The sequence below is a fragment of the Miscanthus floridulus genome, chromosome 1, assembly GCF_019320115.1.
Source record: "Miscanthus floridulus cultivar M001 chromosome 1, ASM1932011v1, whole genome shotgun sequence".
In the NCBI taxonomy this organism is placed as follows: Eukaryota; Viridiplantae; Streptophyta; class Magnoliopsida; order Poales; family Poaceae; genus Miscanthus; species Miscanthus floridulus.
Window position 1 is genome coordinate 36,765,557 of NC_089580.1, and position 27,935 is coordinate 36,793,491.

The 27,935-nt window shown below is 48.2% G+C and overlaps 3 protein-coding genes and 1 long non-coding RNA gene across 4 annotated transcripts; 2 read left to right on the plus strand and 2 right to left on the minus strand.

The window, feature by feature from the left end:
* Positions 1-3,123: 3,123 nt before the first annotated feature.
* On the minus strand, positions 3,124-4,005 carry LOC136479133 (uncharacterized). The gene is made up of 2 exons (XR_010764591.1): positions 3,766-4,005; positions 3,124-3,260 (listed from the first exon to the last, which is right to left on the minus strand). It is a non-coding gene; the product is annotated as an uncharacterized lncRNA (long non-coding RNA).
* A 549-nt stretch (positions 4,006-4,554) lies between these two features.
* LOC136479140 (5'-adenylylsulfate reductase-like 5) lies at positions 4,555-7,639 on the plus strand. The gene is made up of 4 exons (XM_066477103.1): positions 4,555-4,817; positions 5,901-6,082; positions 6,206-6,330; positions 6,863-7,639. The coding sequence occupies exons 1-4, from the start codon at positions 4,644-4,646 to the stop codon at positions 7,276-7,278; spliced, it is 897 nt and encodes a 298-aa protein (XP_066333200.1). The 5' UTR covers positions 4,555-4,643; the 3' UTR covers positions 7,279-7,639.
* A 1,588-nt stretch (positions 7,640-9,227) lies between these two features.
* On the plus strand, positions 9,228-10,650 carry LOC136479149 (uncharacterized). Its single transcript, XM_066477110.1, has 2 exons — positions 9,228-10,128; positions 10,288-10,650. The coding sequence occupies exons 1-2, from the start codon at positions 9,430-9,432 to the stop codon at positions 10,405-10,407; spliced, it is 819 nt and encodes a 272-aa protein (XP_066333207.1). The 5' UTR covers positions 9,228-9,429; the 3' UTR covers positions 10,408-10,650.
* A 10,894-nt stretch (positions 10,651-21,544) lies between these two features.
* Positions 21,545-22,354, minus strand: LOC136454767 (probable BOI-related E3 ubiquitin-protein ligase 2). The gene has a single exon (XM_066455064.1). The coding sequence runs from the start codon at positions 22,352-22,354 to the stop codon at positions 21,545-21,547; it is 810 nt and encodes a 269-aa protein (XP_066311161.1).
* Between the last annotated feature and the right edge of the window lie 5,581 nt (positions 22,355-27,935).

Sequence of the window (27,935 nt, forward strand, 5' to 3'; positions counted from 1 at the left end):
CTGTGACCTCGGGACCAGCGAACCGACCGCTCCGCCCCGCTCGAGACCCCCGATGAGCCTCGGACGAACTAACCGAGTTCCGCCTCGCCCGAGACTCCCGGTAGGGCCTCGGGCGAACTGGCCATGCTCCGCCTCGCCCGAGGCTGGGCTCGTCCCGCAATCTCGTCACCTCCGCCTCAAAAGTCACTCTGGCAGGCTATCGCATCCAATTAATGCACCCAGCTGCCCTCACTACGTAAGCCACGATCGGCAGTATGCCGCGACAGGACAACGGTCAAAATCGCCTTTTTACCATCCCTTACTGACGATACAGGGCACCGTATCCTGTAGACGCATGTTCGGCACTGTTCCGCCTAAATCAACTATCGACGATGGCCGCCCAGACCTCACATTGCCACCCGCTAAAGGCCTCGGCACAGCAGGCCTCAGCACAGCGGGTCTCGGCCTCAGCGCGATAGGTCTCGACACAGCCTACTACAGCAGCCACCAGGCCTCGGCACTTCACCAAGTCAACAAAAGTACAAGAGCGCAGCATGTCGTCAGCCTTGAAGACCATACCGACTAGACATCGACGGGAACTCCCACGACGCCATACTGCTTCTGGGAGCGGAATACGTCAGCAAATAGTAGCCTTCTCATGTACCTCTCGCTTCCTCCTTGTAACTATAAAAGGAGGTAGCCAGGGCCATTTCTGGGGGGGGCGGAAAGACAAACACACCGATAGAACCACGCACTTCCACGCTGCTTGGGAGCAACGTCCCAAGCAGTTCGCACCACCCTCGCCGAGACCTGGGGCTAGCTCCCTCTCTCACTCAGCTTGTAACCCCCTACTACGAGCACTCCGGTGCAAGGAATACAAGATCAATCTCTCAGACTGGACGTAGGGCCTCGATTGCCCGAACCAGTATAAACCTTGTGTCTCTTTGCATCACCATCCGGGATTAGGGACACGCAGTACAAATTCACTCGTTGGTTGAGGGCCCCCCGGTTCCAAAACACCGACATGGGATTACTGGGAATCATTACATGGAATGATTGGACACATTAGGATGTGCCGTACATGATTGTCTGGCCATTCCTGCCACCTGTTCCTACCAGTAAGAGGTGTAGAGCGGCCCTTGTTGCCCCTTCCTTTTGGCATTAATCATTTATGTTTCTTGCTATGGATCAACTTCTGCTCTTGAAATTCATTCTAAGATCAACAACAACAACATAGCCTTTCAGTCCCAAGCAAGTTAGGGTAGGCTAGAGTTGAAACCCACCAAGAACCTCCAAGTCACGGTTCAATCACTTCAATAGCTCTTTTCCAAGTACTCCTATTCAAACATAGATCTCTAGGCATATCCTGAGCTTTCAAATATCTTTTTATTGTCTTCCCCATGTCAATTTCGGTCTTCCTCTACCTCTCCTCATATTATTAGCTTGGCTTAGGACTCCACAATGCACTGGTGCCTCTGGAGGTCTCCTTTGGACATGGTCAAACCACCTCAACCGATGTTGGACAAGCTTTTCTTCAATTGGTGCTACCTCTAGGCGATCACATATATCATCGTTCCGAACTTGGTCCATTCTTGTGTGATCGCAAATCCATCGCAACATACGCATTTATGCAACACTCAGTTGTTGAACATGTCGAATCTTTGTAGGCAATATTCTGCTCCATACAATATAACCGGTCTAATCGTCATTCTATAGAACTTGTCTTTTAGCTTTTGTGGTACCATCTTGTCACAAAGAATGCCAAAAGTTTGTCGCCACTTGATCCACCCTGCTTTGATTTTATGGCTAACGTCTGCATCAATATCTCTATCCCTCTATAGCATCGATCCCAGATATCGAAAGGTATCATTCGTAGGCACTACTTGACCTTCTAAACTCACATCTCCCTCCTCCTGTACAACTCCGCCAAAGTCACATCTCATGTATTCGGTTTTAGTTCTGCTCAATCTAAAACATTTAGACTTAAGGGTCTGCCGCCATAACTCTAGTTTCCTATTTACTCCCGTCTGGCTTTCGTCCACTAATATTACATCATCATCGAACAACATACACCAAGGGATATCCCCTTGTATGTTCCTAGTAACATCATCCATTACTAAGGTAATGAGATACGGGTTTAAGGCTGACCCTTGATGAAGTCCAATTTTAATCGGGAAGTAATTTGTGTTACCATCGTTTGTTTGAACACTAGTCACAATATTGTTGTACATGTCCTTGATGAGAGTCACGTACTTTGATAGAACTTTATGTTTATCCAAAGACCACCATATAACATTTCTTGGTATCTTATCATAAGCATTCTCCAAGTCAATGAAAACCAGGTGGAGGTTCTTCTTCTGCTCTCTAAACCGCTCCATAACCTATCTTATTAAGAAGATTGATTCTGTGGTTGACCTTCCGGGCATGAAACCAAATTGGTTCGTTGATATTTGTGTCATTTCTCATAGCGCTGCTCGATGACTCTCTCCCATAACTTCATAGTGTGGCTCATCAACTTAATTCCCTGATAATTAGTACAACTTTGAATATCTTCTTTGTTCTTGTAGATTGGTACCAATATGCTTCTTCTTTACTCCTTAGGCATCTTGTTCGATCGAAAGATATTGTTGAACATCTTGGTTAGCCATACTATAGCTATATCCCCCTTGATTGGGATACCATCAGGGCCCATCGCTTTGCCCCCTTTCATCCTTTTTAAGGCTTCTCTGACCTCTGATTCTTGAATCCTTCGTACAAAGCGCCTGTTAGTGTCATCAAACGAGTCGTCCAGCTGAATGGTGGTGTTCTCATCAGTACGAAATATTTCTGTTATTTTGTTTCCAGTGTCAACATCCCTCAGTTCGACCTGCAATAGTCAAAATGTTCAAAATAAAATAGAATAATCATTGATTACTTGAAATTGTGAGAGTGAAGTATGTGGCACCAATTGCTGCAGGAAATAAACAATGAAACAAATAAAATGAATGATCTGTATTGTGGCTCCTCCTCTTCCTTGATGCGAATGTTGTGCTTTTATTACCTGAACAGAGCACAAGCAATGCTTTTCTTATATCGAACACAGGTAGAAGAACAAACTTCACCAAAACAGTGACTACCAATGAATGCATATTACAAGAACTTCCGTACTTGATAGATGCGACCTTGAATTTTAAGGTTGGCCAAAGGGACAAGTGAGTAATAGTCCAAGATACTTGAAAGAAAAAGTTAAACACGAGATGTAAGCTCACACCTCTTCTTTGTATTACATTTTCAAGTTTTACCTGCAATATATGAAGACACTCCCAGAGTTAATCAGCACATAATGCTTCAGAAAAAAGAAAGAACTGAAGAAAGCATTTAGAGAACAGAGGACAGATGTCAGTATTACACAAAACAATCATTTATGCACATGCGCTTACTGCGCCATGTATTACACAATTTGCACATTTTAAATCATGACATGAATTCGGTAGATGTATGATGATGACTACGGTAATAAACCCGCAGCTATACCCTGCATTACATTCCATATAACATGCTTCTGCAGGCTTAACTGAATATAAATTCCCCCGAAAACAAAAGAGCAACTAACCATTCCTTCCGCATACAAATGATGAGCAAGTCATCTTTACCATTTCCGTGGCGAACTAAATAGAACATGTGTAACTAAAACAGCTAACTGGACCAAAGCCATTATAAACCCTAGATAAACCCGGGACACAGATCGAACGAGAATGATCACAGGAAATAGAGGAAGACGAGAGTCGCAGGGGAATTCGTGCGTACGTCGGAGCCGAGCATCTCGGCGCCGCGGCGTTGGGTGGCAGCCCACGGAGCGGGGGCTCTGGCGGGCGGGGCCCACCGCGCGGCCGCGCCCGCGAGCGTGGCGACCGCATGGGCGCGGCCGCTGTGCGCAGCGTAGAAGAGAGGGATGCGGCGGGAAGCCTCCAGAACCTTCCGCCGGAGGATCTGCTTTGTGAAGTCGGCGCTGCTCCCTTTTGCGCTTGCGCCTTCGCGGAGAGGAGAGAGAGGGGACCGAGCAGGACACCATATGGGCGGAGCCCAACATTTTGGTTGGATTCAGGCCCCACGAACTGGGTCATTTTCGCTCACTTTTTTTTCTGATTGGGTGGTCCTGGAAACCCAGGCCTTATTTAGTTTGAGGTTAGGAATTAGTATTTGGCACTATAGCACTTTCGTTTGTATTTAACAATTATTGTCTAATCATTGTCTAACTAGGCTCAAAAGATTCGTCTCGTAATTTACCATTAAACTATAATTAGTTATTTTTTTTATCTATATTTAATACTCCATGTATGTGTCTAAAGATTTAATGTGACGAAAAGAGAGTGAAAAAACTTAATCAAGGCGCCAGAAAGAAAGCCGCTGCGGCGCTGCCCATCGTGGGCCCCCGCTGTCTCCTGCCCGAGGTGAGTGAGCCGCCAGGCGCCAGCTGCAGCGCCCCTGCCAACCAGGCGGCAGCACGCACGTGTCCCCACCACCACCCGCGCCCGCACCCAAAATAACCTCGCGGATTTTTGCTTTCGGCAAATCCAGCCTCCACACGCGGAGAAAATTCCGAAGCGGTAGAAGTTGAACCGACACAGAGGGAGAGAGAAAGATGGAGAGAGAGAGGAGGGAGGGGGGAGAGAAGGCGAGAGAAGATGCGCTGCGCCGCCGCCGCGCTTGCGGTCGCCCTCATCGCCGCCGTTGCCGGCGCAACCGCCGCGGGGTCGCCGGCCGCGGGCACGTGCGCGCGGAGGGGCGCGCCGCCGTTCCTCGACGCCGTCGGGTCCCGCTGCCCCTTCATCCGGATCGAGCCGTCCCCGCCTCTCGAGGTAGGTCCACCGCCTAATCGGCGAACCAAACCAGCCCGCGACTAAACCGCGGCGTCTCTCGCCGGTGGCGGCCTCTTCCTGTCAAAATCGTTACATGTCGACGCGGCAATTAGTGGCGAAGCGCTGTTTTTCTTTTTAATCTGCCGTCGATATATACGATTTGCATGCTAGCTAGGCGATATTAGAGGGAGACAGGCAAAGATGCCGTGATTTTCTTTTTTCTGGCCACAAATATTATCAGCCAAGTGCGAATCTTGTGCCTTACTAATTAACCCTCCCTCTTTAACAACTGATGAAACAACAAAATTAGTACTATGGGAACCTTTTGAAGCACGACTATGCAATAAACCATGGCAAATGAGTAATCCATGTCTCTCAATAAACCTTTGCTGGCGTGGAAAAATTGTTGATGAATGCAATTGGCCAATATAATAAACAGAAGAAGGCTAGTGTACCTCTGTCAAAAAAAAAAGGGCCCGTTCGGCTTGCTGAAACTTGGCTGAAACTGGCTGAAAAACACTGTTCTGGCTGAATTGTTGTTACAGAAAAACACTGTTCTGGCTGAAAAAACAAGCCGAACAAGCCGGTTTCTGGGTAAGCCGAACAGCCATATCTAAACTTTTAGGAAAAGTGAAAACCTACTTGTACATGCAGTGATTCTGAAAGTTTCCACCAAACTTGTGGCATATATTTTATGATGTTTCAATATTTGATTGGTGGTGATAGTATGTGCACCTATTTACAGAGCTGAAAAGCTGTATTGCAAATTTTAATAGGATTTGTCAGACAAATGGTTAAATTACGTGTACTTAACTTTTGGTTAATTGTGGCACTGAAATGGGAAGTAGTGTCAACCTAAAACTATTACTTCTGAGGTGACACCCTGCAATTTGTGTGCGCTAATTTTCTGCAGATCAATGAACCATCTTTTCCTTTTAGCCGCTGTTGGGCATATTTTGACTTGACGAAGTGCCTTGTTTACGATTAATAAATTAAATTTTCTGGCAGTGCAATGAATGTGGATAGTTTGTATTGCAAATTATGAAAGTTGTAGTTTCTTATATACCTTGTCTTCTACTGAAGGTGAGAGGAGAGGCTGTTGATACTGAGTTGAACCATCGAAGGAGGGGTGCTTCATACTCCATTCTCTTTTATGCTGCATGGTGTCCATTTTCGAGCAAATTCCGACCAACATTTGAAGCTCTCAGCACGATGTACCCTCAGATACATCACTTTGCTGTTGAAGAATCTTCTGCTACACCAAGGTTTGTGAATGTTGAACTCGTTAGTGTTAGACTGTTGAATTGAGACAGTTTGTCCCTTCTTGAACAAACATTGTTTGTTCAGTGGATTTATATAGCTCATTGTACTGCATCTGCTTACTGTAGTTTGCTTTCAAGATATGGAGTCCGTGGTTTCCCAGCCATTCTTTTTGTAAATGAGACTACGATGGTTCAATATCGGGGTTCAAAAGATCTTAACTCTCTGGTCAATTTCTATAAAGAGACTACAGGTACCATTGTTGCTCACCTTGTTCATGCATACATAGCTTTATTAAATGACCACGAATTCTTTCAAATATGCTTTACTTGAGACTTGAGAAAACTTATGATTGAGCATACAGTCACTGGGTTCCCTTTACTGGAACTTATTTGGATAATTATTGCTTTGCTATTATAAATTGGATAAGTTCTTTTTGGTTCTTGACCTTGGAAATTATTGCTGCTGTCTAATGGTGAATCAGCTGTACCCTTGAACGAATAATCTCCATGATGCTCTTGACCCCCATGTGGCCATGCACCAAGATTGCAATCTTACTATGACATTCTACTCTTTGAGGTCTTTAAATGATTGATGCTTGTGTGTACACCAGCGGCATGGGGTAATAGTTTAAGGGGCAATGAGGCATGCTCTATAACTCCAGTTTCCAAACTACTAAACAGGCAATTGGCGGATGCTACATTTGTTGTCTTGTGGATAATTATATCACTGATTTGCTTATAGTACTTGAAAGCCTATTTCTGAAGGGTGTTTTCCTGCTGCAGGTCTCGATCCAATTGCATATATTGATGTTGTCCAGCAAGAGAGCACAGGAAGCTTGAGCTCAGTTATGCCATGGGATCATTCTCTGCGTGAAATGGCCAAAGATGAGCTGTATTTGTTAGTTGCTGTTCTTTTTATCATCCTGAAGGTTGCAGCGCACTTCATACCTGTTGTCATGTCTCATCTGAGAGCTTTCTTAGTTGTCCGTGTCCAAAACTTGAACCTAGGGATCCGTAAGGGATCAAACCAGCTCTTGGAACGAGCCTTGAATGTTCTTGATATGAGGAGGCTTTGGAGCAAGCTGAGACTGAGCAACAAGGCAACGGACTTGAGGAAGGGAGCTAGTAATGCTCGAGCTTGGGCTTCTTCATTTGCTTCTGTTTCACTGGGTGAACCGTCATCTTCGAGACAAGCTTAGCCATTTTGGAGATGTTTGTTAGGGTAGCTGCTCACATGGTGCAAAACTATTTAATCTTTGCTTCCCATCCTGCTATGTAGCACTGTTTCTGTGCAGTCAGGAAGTGGGGAAACCTTACAGGCATGTAAATTTTGAGGACATCATGTGCTGTTGTATATTAGGAATACCTCTGCATTTGCTGATGCAACGCCTAATCTTCCTGTCCATTAACTAGAGTTATTTGGCCATGTATCATGAACATCTTAGTAGGTTTTTATGATTTCTCTCTGTTGTTTGTGGTGCTGTATTGGTAGTTTACACTGTAATCTCCATTAAAGAACTTGGTTTCACTTTGTTATTATACTCCAATTTGAAGAGCAAAGCTGGGCCCTACTCTGTGGAACTCAGTCCCTATCTTTAGTTGTAGGTCACTAATTCACTATAATGTTTGGAAGATGCAAGGTCATGTGAAATCTGACTTACTCTCTTTTCAATTGAATTTTGTTGTTTCTTTTGACAAATTTTGTCTCTGAGGTTTACATTGCTGCGTGCATGATTCTTCTCCAGCATGATCATTCGCTATCTATGGTCACATCTCTACTTCATTTCTGCCGAAGCCTCAGTACGGTACGTGTGTCTCCTGTCCGGGTGGTGTTTAAATCCATTGGCAAAAATTTAGGGGGTGTCACGTTGGTTGTAATATGGGTTATTTGGATAGTAATAATAAAACAAATTACAGAAGTCTTCAGTAATCCGCAAGACGAATTTATTAAGCCTAATTAATCTATCATTAGCACATATTTACTGTAGTACAACATTGTCAAATCATGGACTAATTAGGCTTAAAAAATTCGTCTCATAAATTAGTCGCAATCTGTGTAATTAGTTGTTTTTTTTAGTCTATATTCAATACTTCATGCATGTGTTCAAACATCCGATATGATAGGGACCAAACTTTAGGGGAGAAACTAAACAAGGCCATGTAATATGTTCCTTTCTCTGTTCATGTTAATTTTGTTTATCGCATCCTTTGCTTGACTTGCCTCTGTTATCTGCTTTTCTATGAATTTTATTTTATTTGACTTGCATAAAACATTCTAGAAACCCTTCCCATAATAACTTGAAAATGATGGACGTGTATCCGGATTTGGTGGCAGCGGCACCCTAATTCTGACAAGACAACTGCTGATAGAGAAAGATTTAATGAGTTTGCTATGTTGTCTAAATATGACTAAGAAGTAACATTGAGTGTATACTTCTTCTGTCCCTAAAAAAGAGTTGCTATTGAAATTGTGCTAGTCAAACTTTTTCAACTTTGATTAGGTTCGTAGAAAATGTGTGCAACATTTATATCTCTAAATATATTTATTATGAAATTATATTTAATGATCTACCTAGTGGTACTAATTATATACAATAAATATTAATATTTTATTAAATATATTTGGTTAAAGTTAAAAGTTGTTGATTTTTTGGAAGCAAGAATAACTCTTTTTTAGGGACAGAAGGAGTAACTTTTCTCAGAAATTCTGGCACCACCGGATAAGATTTAGTTTGGAAAACAAAATATTGTGAACTATTTTAAGGCTGTCTAAATAAGACTACCATAGGTTTTGTTTTCCGCTGCTGTGTCTTTTTCTTGACCTTTGGACGCAGTATTTAAATCGGTAGCAACTATTTTGGGAGAATAAGAATAAATTCTTACTATAACCATTTGATATTTGTGTAGCTAAGTAGATTTTAAATCACTAACATAAAGAGTACTTCTTTCTTAATATGAAGGAGACCAAACATTTCACATTTTTGTCCTGCCTGGATCGTACATACAGAAACATGAAAAGTGATTTGAGTAAAAATGAAGGAAGCATTCTCCAGTGGGCAGTGGTAGGCCCCAAAGGACATTTTCACTCTTGCCACCTAGCAGTAGACACACAAAAACTGTTCAAATTTGGTTTGCTATCTACATCTACCCATCTCCCTCCCCGGGTGCAGGCAGCAAGTGCCCCTGTTCCCACTCCCCACTTCCCACCGGCGGTTTCCCTCCAGAAAAAAAGAAAGTATCCTTCCGCGCCACCAGTCGTGTTATTTCCTGGGAAGCATCCATTCTTGACCACTCTAGGTATCATCGCTGCAAGCGTCCTACTATATAGATCCCTGATCCAAAACTCGCCCATGAGCATGAGCAGAGGCGCTTCCATGGACGCGATCAGCCTTGACGACTGGGAGCTCCTCCTGCCTGACCACAGGAGCTCCTTCCTCATGGGCTCGGAGTGCAGCAATGGCAGCCATGGCGTTGTCGGTGGTAAGGACCAGCTCTTGCTCGGGACCGAGCTGGTCGTGATCGACATGGACCACTTCGGCCTTACGTCGTCTCACCCTCCTCCTCCCTATGACTACTTCATCCTAGATGAGGAAGCCAAGAAACCACTCCTGCTGCTACCATCAGAAGATGCCTATGGAGGTGATCCGATAGCCGACTACAAGGACATTGATGTCGTGGCGGTCGAATCAGAGCGGGAGGAGCTCGCGAGCGAGGTGGCCGAGATACTGGTCTACGAAGCAGAAGAACAGGAGGAGGAGACGATCAAGTCCGTCAAAGAGGCCGATGAGGACGGCGACGTGCTGGTTGAAGCTGCGGCACCTGATGGCGTCAGTCAGTGTGCTCGGGAGGAGGAGGAAGAAGAAGAAGAAGGCGTCAGCAAGACTGGCTTCGGCATGGGGAGCCTGAGAGTGAATGGTGTCGGCGCGCTCTGCTCGTTCGGGGTTGCAGCTGCCACGTTCTGCATCTTGCTGCTTGGTGGCAAGCAGCAGCAACTGCACAAGAGGCAGGGTCACAAGATCCAGCTCCAGCACATGTATGCTGACGACGAGGTTCGTGGCTCTTCCCTGATGTGATGCCTTCATCTCTCTCTTTTTTGTCACTGAACGTAGCTCCACTTATCCCTTGCTGCAAAAATATTGAAAAGAATCTGCTACTAGAGAAATGGGGAGTTCTGACTGACAGAGTTTTGGTTGTTCGATGTGCTTCAGAAGATCCAACAGGTTGTGCAGCAGGCCTCCTGGCTGAACCAGACCATGTCGTCGGTCATGGGAGGCGCATCATCTGCACGGGCAAGCATATCGTTCGGCGGGTACTACCAAGGGTTTTGATCTGCCGAAACTTGGAATTTGAAGCATCATTAGATAGATCTAGTATTCTTTGTAGATTGTTTATATTGGACAGGGCCCAGCTCCCAGTGACACTAAGGTGTATGCTACCGCTCTCTGCTCTCTAGCATCATGTACAATTTCATATTCCTACTACTAGACCTGTATATAGATCAACTCGTAAGAATGTCATATGAATATATAAAACAGATATATATCAGATGCAGATATATAGATCAATATCAACTCGTAAGAATGTCATCACTGAATGTCTGGATCTGCTCGCCATGATAGACTGTTGGTCTGTCGGTTAGCACAGCACACAGCTCACGGCACCGATCGACAGTGATCTTCTTCTCATCGCTCGATCCACTAACCCCGTCGAAAAATCTGAGAGAAGACATCAGGGTAATCGTCCAAGGATGTGACTTGTGAAGGGCGACACGTCAAAAAGAAAAACAGGAGTGATTAAAAAAAATCTTGCATCCACGTGCCCTGGCTGCCACCAGACGATAAGGAGAACGAACAACCGAGAAGGCAAAGCCATCTTAGAACAGTGCTCCGGGACAGCAATGGCTGGGACCCGTCCAGGGGAGGTGGGCCCGACACAGCTGGCAAATGTGAAAACGAAAATAACGGATGAATAGCCGCTGGGATTTATTACAGTCATTTCATTTGCATTCACCCTCACCCGTGCGTGTCTCTGTCAACTTGGCATCGCAGTTTTTTTTTTTTGAGCAACACTTGGCATCGCAGTTCGCACTGCAACTTGAGTGTCCATTCCGGGTCTCCTCTCGCTGGACTTTACTGGCCGGGTGTGCAACTCCAGCGCCGCAGGACGGCCCTGCCAGTCGGCGGTGGTTCGTGCAGGAGCCTTGGTCGAAGGGGCCAAGCAGGCAGGAACAAGGATGGCAACGGGATGTCCTATCGGGTATAACTGGAACTTTTTTTTTTTTAGCTACGGAGAATTTATCATGTCTACGTCCCCGTTAATTGTCATGTGTATAGATTCTTGTCCATCTCCGTACCCGTCGGGCATCGGTCGGGTAACAGATACCCGACGAGTACTGCATACCCGGTAAACAAGGATACTTGGGGTCGCAGCTTTGCAATCGGAGACGTTTCTTCTTTACCCGGGTATAAGTGTCGGAGTCTCGGAGATGTCGAGGAGAAGGAGTAAGGTTGCGAGCAGGGGCGGATCCAGCGGTGGGGCGGGGGGGGGGGGGGGCTCAAGCCCCCCTACCCAAACCGAATCAGTGCAAATTACTGTAGAGCCCCTATGAATTTTTAGGCAAAGTTCTATAGTGTAGGGGGGCTGAGACTTAAGATCCAGCAGCAGTGTTGTTCAGTCCCCCCTAAAATATTTCCTGGATCCGCCGCTGGTTGCGAGGAGGACGAGCAAAGGTGGCAGAGAGACCGAACTGAGAAAGCGGTGGACACGAGCGTTCGTGAGGCAGGCGTGCTTGTGCTGCTGACGGAGATGGTGAGAAAAAATTAAACTAGGGTTCCTAGAACACACAAACTATATATATGATTGTTCAGATTTGGACCAAAATACCTATGATGAGCTTCTTCGAGCCTAATACTCGCATGACAGCTCAAATAGTCGGGTTCCCCGACGGGTAACGGGGACGGATAAACAGGGAACATTCCTGTACCCGCTATATCCGCCGGGGATGGATTCTTGCTCATTTAGATGTCCACGGATAAAAATATAATCTCATCTCTGTTTTCTAATGGATCAAATACCCGTCGGGTATCGGGGCCGGTTGCCATCTTTAGGCAGGAATCCCCCGGGGCGTCGCTCGAGTCCGCGGGAGCGAGACAAATCCAGGCGCGGCTCGAGGCGTGCGCCATGCGCCTGTAGGAAAAAGGGTTAGGCCCCGTTTAGATCCAAAATTTTTTGGATTTTAACTCACTGTAGCATTTCGTTTGTATTTGGTAATTAGTGTCTAATTATGGACTAATTAGGTTCAAAAGTTTCGTCTCGCAATTTCTCGACCAACTGTGTAATTAGTTTTTTTTTTCGTCTATATTTAGTACTCCATGCATGTGCCGCAAGATTCGATGTGACAGGTACTGCGCAAATTTTTTTGAATTCTAAACAGGCCCTTAGTTGCCGGTCGACCGCAGCCATGGCGGCGGCTCCCCACGTGTGCCTGTCCAACCTCCATCGTCCACGTAGCCGGTAGCCCCGGCCCGGCCCCTTTCCATTCGAGATTCGACCGATTGATGCTAACTTTGCTTAAACCACCACGTGTTCGTCGCCATCGCAGAGATCGGTTGACGGGAAATTAAAGCAGCTCTGTCGTCTAACGACGGGTGCATGGGATGATTACTCGTTCGGGCGGCTCCGCTCGACTATACGATCAACGAATTCAGTTGGTCCATCGCATCAAGCCATGAAGAAGTCGCATGTGCTCGGTTTAGTTTTAGAAATGCAATCTCATGTGAAATCTTTGCCGAGTCGAGCGCAACAACAGGCCGGATGGAAAGGATATTATGCAAGGTTGGTCACACCACTCTCCATGGCGCAAGAAGCTTTTCACATGTGAAATGTGTTGCTAGCAAACCCCTCGTACATGCTCTAGCGTGATCTGCTCTGCCACGCCAACGCATGCATGCAGTGTGGGATATAGCGTTCTTCTTCGGAGAGGGCATGAGAAGCTCCTTCTATTCAATTAATTAACCCAGTTTATGAGAGAAGCTGAGCCCTAAAACCTTACACCTGTATGGTTTATTAGAAAGAAACCGGTGAAAAAATATAGCACTGTTAGTTGATCTCCACCAATAGGCCCAACGGCTTATTGGGCCCTTGCCTCTGCTTCCTGATCGGGGGAGCCCAACCCTAACTGGTTGGTGGGCCCTGTTGCACAGCACATACAAATAGAGAAGGTGGGGATCGAGGCTCGTTTCATGAGGTTGAACGGAGCCGCCATCCCGCTACAGTAAACCCTAAACCGATCAAAAGAGCTGCTGCGAGCGACGGGATGTGCCCCACCACCACCGCTCCCTCTGCAGGGTCTCCACAGCGCCCCTGGTGATCGTCTCCACCGCGCTGGACGCCTCTACACCATGGCACCGGCGTCTCCCCGCTGCGGTGCATCTACTGAGAAGGCGATGAGCCTTCACCGCATCTACGATTACACACAGAGTGGTACATATTCGATCCTAACAATGGTATCAGAGCCAGTTGCCTCTGTGTAATCCTAACCCTAACCGGGTAAAAGCAAAGAAAAGAGTGACCGGGGTGACGGACATCACTGTCTACCGGTCATCACCGCCACCGTGCGTGGGGGAAAGAAGCCGCACCGTTCGACGGCGCACGGCAAAAGTAAAGAAACGAACAGATCCAGTTCGGATCTAAGGAAAGAAGAAGAGTGGGTTCGGATTTGGCCGAACCCTAAGACCTAACCCTAACTCGTGTGGAGAAAGGGAAAAGGGGAAAGCCATTCGGATGAACTCCAAAAAGAAAAGAAATCAAAAGAAAAGGAACCCCAGACCCAAACCCTAATTCCCCACATCAGTTCAGATAAGAGAAAATCAGATCCAAATCAGAGTAGGGGAAAGGAGAAGAAAGGGAAGGGAACCGATTCGGATGGTAGATCCAAAGACAAATCAGAGAAGGGGAAAAGGGGAGGGTCGGATTTCGAACCCTAGATCTAAATCCTTGTTCGGATAAGAGAAAAGCAGACCCAAATCCGAAGAGGGGAAAGGGGATAATCTTGGAGAACTCAAATCAAAGAAAAAAACAAAAGAAAAGAACAAAGAAAAGGTGTCGGCCCAAACCCAAACCCTAGAACGATTCCCCATCCCTAACCGGTCGAATCAAAAGAAAGAAAAGGAATCAAAGAAACCCTAACCCTAACCCTAATCCCCACCTCCGGTTCGGAAAACAGAGATCAATCCAAATCGGAGAAAGAGAAAGGGAAAGGGGAAGGGACAAACCTCGTCATGCGGATGGCCCTTCGTCGGCGCGGGAAAAGAAAGAACACGTCGAGCATCGAGAAAACCTTTCGCCGGCACAGGAGAAGAAGGGCGCCGCGGCCAGGCCGCTCGACGGCGGCGTGCTCACCCGTTGGGGAGCATGCGCGCCGACGAGGGGGCCGGCGACGACGCCATGGCCGCCTCGCTCCACCGCCTCCACTCGCTCTCGTCGCTCGCTCGGTTGTGCTCGGCTGAGAAGAGAGAGCGAGGTAGAGAGAGGAGAGAGCGGCGAAGAAGAGAGAGAAAGCAAACGGCGAAATGAGCTAGGGTTCGGGGACTCACAGCCGCGGCGATGGTTTATATACCGAGCGAAACGTGTGGACGACCGTCTGATCAGATCCAATGGCGCCAGATGTAGTGGGCCGGCTTTCAGCCCAGGCGGGCGAGCGCGCAGCGGCGCTTTGCTGGCCCAGGCCCACATTGCGGCCTGGGAAGGCAGCGCGCACGAGACAGATGGGCCGGCCTGAGAGTAAGGCTGGGCCGAGCCGTTGTCAGGGTTTTTGAGCCCAAAATGAAGGAGTCATTTTTCATTTTTATTTCCCAGAAAAGGTTTTACTTCCTGGAAAATTGAAGATGCAAATTGGCTCAAAAGAAAAATAGAAAAAGGTATTTTACCTGTGGGTAAAATTCAAGAAATTGAGTGAAAGTTTTTTCGCTGCTAAAGAAAAAGTATATTCTCCAGTGATTGTGAACCGACATGATATTTAACTGGAGAAAAGAAAAGTTTTTCTAGTAAATGTTTATTTCCTGAAAATTGATTAATGGATTAAAGGAAATAGAAAATATAATTTTCCCTGTGGGTAAAATTCAAGAAAAGGAGAAGTTTTTCCACAGCTAGAGAAATTATTTATTCTCTAGTTAATTTGTACCAACGTAATATTTAATTGGAGCAAAAGAAAGTTTTTCCGCTGCTAAAGAAATTGTTGATTCTCCGGTTATTTTGAATCAATGTGGTATTTAATTGGAGAAAAAGAGTTTAGATATGATTATGATGTTGTTGTTTTCTGACCAACGTTGTTAATAACAATATTGTAATGTTAATGATTTATGCATTAATTCTACTTCTGCCCAACGGTGATGTAGAATTAGTGTGTAAGAATAGTTATAAAAGTTAAAGATTTATGCATTAATTCTATTTCTGCCCAACAGTGATATAGAATTAGTGTATAAGAATAATTGTATGTTTTGATTTTGACCAACGTTGGAATCAAGGCATGCAAATGGTGTTATTTTTATGTTAAGAAAAGTTTTGACCTGGTTTTCATCTTATCTAAAGGTGGACTGGGTAGTCACCTCACCGTGTTCCACTGAGATTGTGGCACCAGTGAGGGAGACAAAAAGAGAATGATGCCACTTGGGCAACTAAAGAAAAGGATTTTGAATCCCAAAAGATATCCTATGGCTTTTGAGCATAGGAAGTGGATCATTGTAAACAAAAAATATTTGGCTGTGATAAAGAACATGATTGAACCTGCAATTGTGGGCTCAATCCCAGAATGTGACACGGTCACCGAGTACCTCGATAGAATAAAGAGTCAGTTCACTGGCTCTTCAAAGACATATGCCACTTAGCTGATAAAGCAGCTGGTCACAGAGTGTTAATCTGGAAAATGTGGCATAAGAGAGCTCACGATGCGTTGTCGAAATTATGGCACTGTCGTTTAGGCCATATTTCGAGGGGAAGAATAGAAAGACAAGTTAAGAATGATATTCTTCCTCCATTAGAGCTCTCAGATTAAGTTCAATGCAGTGAATGCATAAAAGAAAATATGTAAAGAAGATTAAGAAAGATGACAAACGAAGCGCAGAAATTTTACAGATTATTTACACAGACATCTATGATCAGCTTTCCTGTAAAGAGTGTGGATGGTTATGATTCGTTCATAACATTCACATATGAGTACTCCCATTATGGCTATATTTATCCAATCAAAGAAAGAAAAGATATACTGGATAAATTCAAGATATTAAAGATTAAGATAGTCAGGTCTGACCGTGGGGAAGTACTGCGGTCGGCATACCCTAAAAGAATGGCATAGTAGCCCAGTATTCTACACCGGATGAACCTCAGCAGAATAAAGTAGCTAAAAGAATCAATCGCACCCTGATGGATATGGTGGGCAGTATGATAAGTTACTCTACCTTATAGTTGAGCCTGTGAATGGAGGCGTTAAAACTACCACTCATATTCTCAATAGAGTATCAAGAAAGTCAGTGCCCAAAACACTGTATGAGTTATGGACAGAAAGAGTACCCTCGCTAAACCACTTCCGTGAATGTGGGGAGCCCTGCTGAGGCTAAAGTGTTTAACCCAAACATTGGAAAGTTATATCCCAAAACAGTAAGTTGCCATTTGTTTGGTTACACAGAAAAGTCAAAAGGTTTTCGTTTTCTACTGTCCAGAGAGACATACAAAGTTAGTGGAAACGAGACACGCTGTCTTCCTAGAGAATGAATTGATGAGGGGGAGCATGGTAGCTTGAGAAATTGACCTTGAAGTGAAGCGGGTGTATGCGCCCACTCCAATGATTCATAAGCCAATTTTCTCATTACCTGTTGTCGCTACACCGACATTGCTAGATACTGTGGTGCCAGCACTTGTTGTTATCCCACCTGTGACAACAATGAATGACGATGAGGAACCTGTTCTTCAGGATTCTATAGAACATATTACCACACATGAGGGGGAGCAACAACAGCCTCAAATAGAAGATGTGCCAAATGTGAAGGCCCTTAGTAGGTCTCAAAGAGTTAGAAAATCAGCTATTTCTGCTGATTATGAAGTGTATAACACTAAAGAATTTTAAATGGAGGATGATCCCACCTCATTTGAAGAAGCCATGAGAAGTGATCATTCATCAAAGTGGCTTGAGGCCATGGAAGATGAAATGAAATCGATGAATGTCAATAAAGTTTGGGATTTGGAAATAATTCCTAAAGGAGTCAAAATAGTAGGCTATAAATGGGTCTACAAGACTAAACATGACTCTCAAGGGAATATAGAGACATATAAAGTGTGACTTGTGGCAAAAGGCTTTATATAAAGAGAAGGAATTGATTACAATGAGACCTTTTCTCCAGTCTCATATAAAGTTTCCTTCAGAATCATAATGGCATTAGTGGCACATTACGATTGAGAATTACATCAGATGGATGTAAAGACGGCATTTCTCAACGGAGACTTAGAGGAAAATGTTTACATGGCACAACCGAAAGGTTTTGTCATAGAAGGAAAAGAACGAATGGAATGCCGCCTAAAGAAATCCATTTATGGATTAAAGCAAGCTTCAAGACAGTGGTACTTGAAGTTTGATCAGTCAATAAAAAATTTTAGGTTTTAAAAGAGAATGTAGAGGACAATTGTGTCTATGCAAAGTTTAAGAATAGGAAGTTTATTTTCCTTGTCCTGTATGTGGATGATATCTTACTTGCTAGTAGTGATGTCAGTCTACTACAGGAGACAGAGAAGTTTTGTCCTCAAAACTTGATATAAAAGATCTTGACGAAGCCTCGTTCATTCTAGGGATCGAGATTCACCGAGATAGAAGAAAAATGGTATAATGACTGTCACAAAAGGCATACATGGAAAAGATCTTAAAGAAATTAAGTATGCACAAATATAGTCTCTCACCTGCTCCTATAGTCAAGGATGACAGATATGAGGATTTTAAATACCCCAAGAACCAATATGAGCTCAATCGATAAAGTTAAAGTGGTTCCATATGCTTCAGCTGTCGGAAGCTTACAACATGCTCAAGTATGTACGCGCCCTGACTTGGCATTTGTTACCGGGTTTTACTTGGCAGATTCCAGAGCAATTCTGGAATAGAACACTGAAATTAGTAAAGAAAGTCTTGCATTATTTGCAAGGAACAAAAGGCCTCATGATGACATATAGAAGATCTGATTCACTCCACATGGTGGGTTATTCAGATTCTGATTATGCGAGAGTGAATTCATATCCAGACGTGGATTTTCTATCATCTCGCAAAGGGGAGCTATTTCATGAAAAAGCTCAATGCGAATCGTCGGTACATCGTCCACAATGTATGATAGTTTGTAGCGTGTTATGAGGCAATAGACAGGTGAACTGACTAAAGAAGTTCATACCCGGTTTGAAGGTGGTTGACGACATCTATAGACCACTAAAGTTATACTGCGATTATAATCTGGCAGTAAAGGATGCTCACAACATAAGTCAAATGGTGCTGCCAAACACATTGACATAGAGTATTATGTTGTGAAAGATAAAGTCCGGGATCAAGTCATAAGTCTTGAGCATATAAGTACAGAAAAGATGCTCGTGGATCCGCTTACAAAAGGCTTACCACCCAACATGTTCAGAGAACATGTAGCTAGCATGGGTTTAAGGGAAAGCCTAAAATTCCTAGACAAAAGAAGGCCCAAAGATAAGTATCTATTTTAGAACAGAGTAGTGAGTTGTAGTTGTTAAGTCTATCGGCAATGGACCGTGACGATGAGACATGCTCTATGAGCTAATTTATAATGGAATGAACAAAAGTAAATGATATAAAAGTGAAAGATGAAATGAGATCAAGGGGGAGAATGTTAGTTGATCTCCACCAATAGGCCCAACGGTCTATTGGGCCCTTGCCTCTGCTCCCTGATCGGGGGAGCCCAACCCTAACTGGTTGGTGGGTCCCTGTCGCACAGCACATACAAATAGAGAAGGTGGGGATCGGGGCTCGTTTCATGAGGTTGAACGGAGCCGCCATCCCGCTACAGTAAACCCTAAACCGATCAAAAGAGCTGCTGCGAGCGACGGAATGTGCCCCACCACCGCCGCTCCCTCTGCAGGGTCTCCACAGCGCCCCTGGTGATCGTCTCCACCGCGCTGGACGCCTTCTACACCGTGGCACCGGCGTCTCCCCGCTGCGGTGCATCTACTGAGAAGGCGAGGAGCCTTCACCGCATCTACGGTTACACACAGAGCGGTACACATTCGATCCCAACAAGCACGACAGCTCGGACAATAACCTCAGATCATTCCACTAACTTATATCGCCCAACAAAGATCCATGATAGAGTCGGTCATGTGTCATCGTTGCTGAGCTTCGTTACCACAAAAACGACCAACGACTTTGACTTTCCACAGCGAACCTCAACCAATCCCACCCAAACACCGCCACCTACACATAGCATACACAACACATCTTGGAAGATATCGTAGCTTATCATATATATATATCGTTGAACCCTTATCAACCGAAAACGTGGAACATGGCCACGTTCCTCGTTCCCGTAACATCGTTTCGTGAACGTCCACGTTCCCGATTCAGGAACATTTACGTTCCCAAATTATAAAATAACACCTCAATTTTCGTTCGTTCTACGTTCCCGTTCCCACAAGGGAACATGTCTTCTAAGGTGTTGAACCCTATAAAAGAGCAACTCCGACTTCACCACTTGTAAACTCAGACAAAGAATGGTAGCAGCACGTTATTCTTTAAAGGCGGCAAAAGGTTCAAAATCTCCTCTTCATTTTGCATTCACGCATGCGTGCGTTTGTTATGATGGTATCAGCATGAATATTTATTCCTAAAAAAAATCACCATGAAGATTTGGGATCGGTTACATGCATGTACGAGGATCTGGTCACCAAATCGATGGGTATCACCGTATCAGCAGGACGGAGGCACTGATCGAGGTCCTCTCTGCGGGCTACGGCGCACGCACGCAGCACGCGATGCATGATGAGCTTGTCGTAGGATCTGCGTGCGTATACGAGAGCCGAGAGCCGAATCCGGGCGGGCTGCTCGCGTCGAGGCTGCAGGCGGCAACAATTTCTCCCAATTACTAATCATCACGTTGCTGCTGGGCGCGACCGGAGAGGCGCGGTGAGGCGTTGCATGCATTGCGCACGGCGTGCATCCCCAATTCTTCCTTGTCCTCATCCATGGAGACTGACGAAACGAGGCATGGAGTGCGTGCACGCGCGCAGACCGAGGTGACGGTGACGCGACGGTGGTAGAAGTAGTGACGAGGAGGCGATGGGATGGAAATGGGAGGCGGCCGGGGAAAGCGGAGACCGGCCGGCCGGCTAGCTGCTGAACAAGCAAGCATTCAAGCAACGACGACGACGAGCGCAGCCGAAAGGTGACGCTACGTGCAATAGACCTCCTGCTGTTGGCAGGGCAGGCATGTACAGGTAGGGAGTAGTACGCTATGCAAACCAAGAGAAAATTCCTTCATTGCCATTGAAAACTATAATCATCCCTTTATTGCCATTCAAGATTGCATGTTCTCTTTGTTGCCATCAGTTTTAGATTTTTCATTCTCTCATTGCCACCGCTGTTACAGAGAGAGTCACGGCGTGACTTCGCTCCATTACCCGACGTCGTCTCTTCCTCCCGCCTCGCCTGCCGAATGGCGAGTGCCCAGCAATGGCAGCTTGGTGAAGGTCTGAACTCTGGGAAGGAGGGAAAAACGTACAGTACGACGGGCCCACCTGTCACATCGTGCCGGCATGTTGGCGGGCCCCACCCACGCTGGCCGCCGGCCACCCACGCAAAATGATTACTTCGCCTGATGCACGAACCGGAGCAGGGCACATTGGATCCCCCGTTTGCCTAACCCCAAGTCCAATCAACCCCACCTCGCACGCAAGCACGGCGACCGATAAAGAACTCGCTGCCCCCACGCGGCCGCGCCCGCGCCCGCTCCACCACTCGGACAGTGCTCGGCCCGGCTCGGTCGCACGGACACTCCTTGGAATGCCTCATGCACGTGCCCCCATGCGGATGCGGCGGCTCCGACCCAGCTAGACCTAGGCTGGGGCTGCTGCGCCCGCGGCGGCGATGAAGCGGCCGCTGCGGCGCTCCTTCGCGGTGCTCATCTTCGTCGTGCTCGTCGGCGCGGCCTCCTTCTCCACCGCGCTCCGTCGCGCCGTGGCGCCCGCGCCCGCGCCCGTGTGGGAGCCCCCGGCGCCGCTGCCGCTCGACCTGGCGCGCCTCAACGGCACGTTGCTCCGCCTGGCCGCCGCCGATCCCTCGGAGGCGCCGCTGCGCCGGGACGTGGACGAGCTCCTCGACGGCCACGACGTCCCCATCATGCTCTACATCTGCCAGGCCGCCCATTTCCTCGACGTCGCCGCCTGCAACGCCACCTCGTCCTCTCGGCTGCTTCTGCCATCTCATCGGAAAAACGCCCGAGCACCCACGCCCTTGCCGCGCACGCGCACAGGTGGCGGCACGCCGGCACGGCAGCGGCAGCAGCAGCAGTGCAGCACCTTGGCCGCGCCCTCGCCGCACACCGCGCACCGCGCACGTCCTCCCATACGCGGGCAGCGACGATGTCCCGGCCTCCTCCCCGTGCTCCCCCGCGCTTGCTGCTCCGGCTCCGGCGGCGACGTCGTTCTCCCCGCAGCAGCACGACTCGTCGTCGTCGGTGCTGCCGGTGCCAGCGCCAGCGGCGCCTGCGAGTTCGCCTGCTGGGCATTGAGCACCTGCTGCAGCTCGTCGCGGAGCGCGTTGGCCGCAGCCTCGTTGGACTGCGCCAGGTCGCGCCACACCTGCGCCTCGACGTAGAGGCTCTTCACCCGCTCCTCGAGCGCCGAGTTGTTGAGGCGGCCCATCCGCTGGATCTCCTCGGCGCGCAGCCACTTTGCCGCCGCGGGCTCCACGGTGGCCACGACCTCCAGGGCTCCTCGTAGCGCCGGGAACGCCATCATCACCGTCGCCACGTGCTGGCAGCATCGCAACGCACGTGGACAGCCGCCTTCGCATCTTCTCTGCGCCAACCAACCACGCTGGTCGACGCTAGCTGAGCACCTAGAACTCCCCCTGGTTGGCCGCGCCCGCGGTCCCCTCGCTAGAACACACCGCGCCGCCGCCGCCGTGGCCTCGCCCGGGCCGCCGCTGCCGGCCGGTGTAGAGCCGCGCCGCCGCTGCAACCGCACTGCGCACGCGACGCGCGCACCGGACGCAGGCCGCCGGCCGGTCATCGCCGCCGCCCGAATGCACGACCGTGCAAGGACGCCGTGGAGAGAGAGAGAGACGGCGTGACGTGCGGTGTGGAGCGGAGCGGGAGGGCGGTGATGGCGCGTGGCCAGATGCTAGATGCCGAGAACAGAGAATTACTTTTTTGAACCGTCGGACGGTGTCCGGACGTCAGGAATGTGAGCGAAGTCACGCCGTGACTCTTCTGTAACAGCAGTGGCAACAAGGAAACGAAAAATCTAAAACCGATGGCAACGAAGAGAACATATAATTTTGAATGGCAATAAAAGGATTATTATAGTTTTCAATGGCAATGAAGGAATTTTCTCGCAAACCAAGGCCCTGTTTAGTTGCACTCCAAAATACCAAAATTTTCAAGATTTCCCGTCACATCGAATCTTTGGACGCATACATGAAGCATTAAATATAAATAAAAAATAAAACTAATTACACAGTTTAGATGAAATTCACGATACGAATCTTTTAAGCCTAATTAGACTATGATTGGACACTAATTATCAAATAACAATGAAAACGCTAGAGTAGCGTTTTGCCAAAAAATTTGACATCCAAAACGGTGCCCAACTCGACCACTCGCATCGAGCCAGCAGCACGAGTGGGTGATGCAGCAGGAGATGACATGGAGCAAAAAGCATTTTGATTTCCCTGTCCCCTGATCGAGCCGGGTGTTCTTGGACTGTCGTCCGTGCGCAGCTTGTTCGGGAGGCCGTAAACGATTGTGGATTATTTACTGCTGGCTGATTTGATATGAGAGAAAAATACTGTTCTTAACTGAAAATTTACGATCGTTTACGAAGCGAACAGGCCGAGTGGAGCTGTCTGGCTGCAATCGAAGCAAAGGCGAGCGTGAGTGCGTGTGTGTGTGACTAGGGATAAGTGCAGATGAAGCAAAGCGAAGCGGCAGTGCAGTGCCCCTGCTGCATGCTCAGAACTGTGCTGTGCTGTGCTGTGTGCACTGTGGTGTGGCGGCACGATGAGTTCAGTTCAGACTTTCCACGCCGTGGGCGTGATAGATAGGGTGAGTGGCGGCCAGCCGTGGCCGCGGCGTAGGGACAGCTAGCGGTTGCCGTAGCATGGTGGCTCCGCGTCAGGGTTGGGAGTTGGGACTGGTACTGGACGACTGGGTAGTCATGCTGCTGCTGAGTGCTGACTGCCTGACTGACGACCGCTAGCGCTGAGGTGTGAGTGAGGAGTTCAGTAGTCACTTTACCCAAAATTACAAAACAAAAGCTTCCAGCTGAGATGGCTAGTTTAGGTACGAGAAAAATTCCTATTTGGGGTACAACCCCGGATACCCACGGCAGATCATATGGGTTGCACCCCCAGGGGCGGCTCAACCCACAAAACGAAGCCTTACGGGGCACGACTCTGCTCGGCGCCTTCCGCAAGATATGGGGAAGATATCCTGAAGATGCTACCGTGATCTGTTAGGATATGTATGATCCCATGATGCTTGTAATCTGTTATTACTTTTCGGTTATCTCTCAGATCTAACCGACTTGTAACCCTGCCCCCGAACTATATAAGGCGGGCAAGGGCCCCCTCCAAAATCACGGCATATTATACGATAGCTAATACAAATCAGCAGACCACAGAAGTAAGGTATTACGTCGTACTGACGGCTTGAACCTGTATAACTCGTGTGTCTCTGTTGCCTTCTTGTTCTTGATCACGCGCTCCTCTGCCGATCAATCTACCTTCGTGGGATACCCCTTAAAGGACTGCCGACGATATTCTGTCGACAGTTGGCGCGCCAGATAGGGGTGTACGTGCTGTTTCCTTGTCGAACAAGATGACTTTTTTTGCAGGCTCTTCGTCCCTCCCGCAGCCCGGCCAGATCTTCACGGTCGGATCCATCTCGTGGGTCATCAACGCTGACGAAGTCGGAGAGCTCCTCGAGTCGGTGCAGATCCGTTCTGCGCCGACCACCCCTGCTCCCGCGGCTGCAGATCCGATCTTGGAAACCGCTTCCGAGGTCGCCTTCATCGACAACTCGCCGCCTACTTCCTCGCTACTAGAGGAGGCAGATCAACAACGACGATATGATCGTATCCATCGATCGGGTCGGTCTGAAGCTCGCCGATTGCCTCTCCATCGCCGAATCGGCTCTGGACACTCTGGTGCAGCGCCGACCACCCTCCGATCTAGATCTATCAGAAGCTGCTCGGCAAACTCCGAGGGTTACGGCCCTGCCGTACGGGCTCGACAACGCCGCCGCTACATACCAACACGCCCTAAGGGGCAAATTCGCCGACTAGGTGGGGGATACCCATCCTCTTGCCGACCAGATTGCCGATCAGCTCCCGCCAACAGTCAACATGCTGCATGCAAGCCGAGGTCCCGGAGCATCCCTCCGAACCATCCTAGAGGAGAATCCGGACTTCGAGTCCTAGGGCTCCACCGAGACCCTCGCTGAAACCTTCACCGAGCAACCCCCTCTCCTGCCTTTTCGGGGTGGCGCGATCTTCAACGTCAGCATCGACAGCTCCCCCCTAGAACGGTGAAACCGATGAGGAACGCGCCGCTCGTGAAAACAGGAACGTCAACCGCGCGCAGCGCCGCAAAAACGAGCGCGCCCTTGCGATGGCCAAGGCTGCTCGCGACAACCAATTTGACTCACAAGGAAGGCCACTCCATCGCAACCTCGACGAAGATTTTCTCCGCGTTGACGGCCACGATGTCTTCAAGACTCCAAGCGCCAATCTAGCGGTGGCAGCCAACGAACTCGCCCGCCTCCCACAGACGCCCGAGCTCGCCAAGGTCGCCGCTATGCTTAAAGTGGCACACAAAGCAGCATACTGTCAAGTCAATGAGATCCGAGAGGATCAAAGACCTTCGTGCTCCACCAGCACCGTTCGACGATCAGCTGTGCCTAGATCCAATCGCCGCCCCAGTTAAAGTCGTTTCGCCGACCAGTCACTACCTCTCCAGGGGGGAGCTGGGGGCCACCGAGCCGAGCATAATCGCCAGCACGACCAGGAGGTAGAACAGGACGCTCGAGTGCACCTCAGTAACCTTCGGGATGCACGATGGCGTATCGAGCAGCGTTGCTTCGGCCGCCATGAAGATGAAGTACGCCGCCGCCAGGAGTACGAGCGAGAGTACGGTGATCCAGACTCAGCTCTGGAGCCGATCGCCGCCGGCAACGCTGTAGACAACGGCGCCGACAACCCGGAAGGTCCCCCAGCTTTCACCAGGGCGCTCCGAACACTCCAGTGGCCCCGTGGTTTTAAAATCACCGGGGTCGAGCCCTATGAGGAAAGGATGAACCCAACTCAGTGGCTGCAGGCTTACGCCACTGTTGTCCGCGCCGCTGGAGGAGACACCAACGTCATGGCGAATTATCTCCCCGTCATGCTCACGCCAGCCGCCATGAGCTGGTTTATAAGCCTTGCCCCAGATTCCATCGGATCTTGGGAAGAGCTGAAGAAAGTCTTCACTGATAATTACATGGCTACATGTACGCGGCTGGGCATCAAGCACGATCTCAACCGCATCAACCAAAAGTCGTCCGAGCTCCTCCGCAGCTACATCAGACGCTTTTCTGAGATGAGGAATTCTATCCCCAACATCACGGAAGCCAAGGTCATCATCGCCTTTGTCCGGGGACTTCATCACAGCGAGCTCCGTTCCAAGTTCAACCGCAAGCCACCTACAGGCATCGGCGAGATGATCACGACGGCCAACCAGTACGCCGACGCGGAGGAAGCTAAAGTACGTTTCAACGAAGACGCGGGCACCAATCGCCTGCCTCACCGCTACGACGACCGCCCTGACAACCGGCACCACAACGAGCGCCGCTATGACGAATGAAGTTTCCACCGAGACATCGCCCGTGATCGGCCAGAAGGATCCAAGCCAAGTCAGAATCGCCGCCGCCGGCCAGACCACTTTGTCGGTAACGTCAATGAGCCGTGCGCCAAGCGCAACTACGACGAGCAGTACAAGAAGATCCTCGACGGCCCGTGCCCCCTCCACAAGAACGTCAAACACAAGATGAAGGACTGCCTCGGTTTAGCCAAGGAGTTCCAAGACAAAAAAACTGGACGACGACACCAACGGTGGGAACGGAGGCCGCCGACCACTTGGGAACAACAACAACGCCTTTCAGGACCACGATAAGGTGGTCGCCACCATCTTCGGGGGCCTCGCCTCCACTGAGAGTAGAAGGGAACGGAAGCTCGCCGCCCGACGAGTGCTCGTCGTCGCTTCAGAAGAAACTACCGCGGACCCCAGCTATCGCCCATGGTCCGAGGTCCCCATCACCTTCAGCAGGGCCGACCAGTGGGCAGACATACCCTACACAGGGCGTTTCCCCCTCGTCCTCGACGCAACCGTCCAGAAGGTGCTCTTCAGAAAAGTCCTAGTCGACGGTGGCAGTGCTTTGAACCTACTCTTCGTCGGGGCCCTAAGGGAGTTGGGCCTCGCGATATCAGATCTCACACCCTCGGACTCCTCCTTCTGGGGTGTGGTACCTGGAAGGGCATCCAGACCACTTGTTGACATGTTTTTCTATTTGACACCTAAATTTAAAATCTTTTTCAATTGTCACCTCTTTTATTTTTTCTTTCCTATTTGACATGGTATTTTGGAGCATCCACACACACAATGTGACTAGTCAGAGTGACACTTTTTCAGAATTCAAGACAGATCAGTGGGATAAAAATGACATTTTTATTGTAGGTGATGGCCTCCACCAAACCACAGCCTGTTCGGGAGGCCGTAAACGATCGTGGATTATTTATTGCTGGCTGGTTTGGTGTGAGAGAAAAACACCGTTTCTGGCTGGAAATTTACGATCGTTTACGAGCAAGCGAACAGGCTGCCAGTCCACAGGTTAAAATAATATTCTCCCAGTTTTCCTAGGACTAATTTTGGGACGATTCACGCTTGCTGTACATGTGTCTGAAAGGCTTTCTCACGTTTCAGTGAAAGTCCTCAGACATGCATGCTATGACAATAGATAGCATCACAGTGCTCGTGTAACCATGCATGATCCTTGAAGATATTTGCATGGATCCAGACATCTAGTTCAGCAGCTGAGTTGCCATCTTCCAAAGAAAAGAAAAGAAAAGAAAAGGATCGCACTATTTGATTTCCTACATCTGGCGCGCTCCTTACAGGCTCATATTACACAGCGGTACTACTGGAAGTGCAGCGTCAGTGATCATAACAAAGCCATCATTAGCGCGGCTGACACTTTTTATCCTGGACTGATAGGCTTTTTCCTGTAAAGCCGGCCCTTAATTTGATCACTTTTGCCTTTTCCTGCGATCATTGCCACCAAACCGGGAGCAAGCAAACCTTATTTTGCTTCAAACAGAATGCCCCCACATGACGACAATAAAATAATAAAAAAAAACACAACTGATAAAAATGTTCACACGGAATTCTTGTACTATTTTGCCTTTAGACTGACAAATTAGCTGTAAGCCAAGTTTGATTTTTTATGTAAACAAATAAGTAAATTATTAATCTCATGGTAGTACGTGTGGTTTTGTTGGGTTCTTCTCTGCCCTGGAGAAATCAGAAAGGATCGCCTGTTGTGAATTTATAATGCCCATA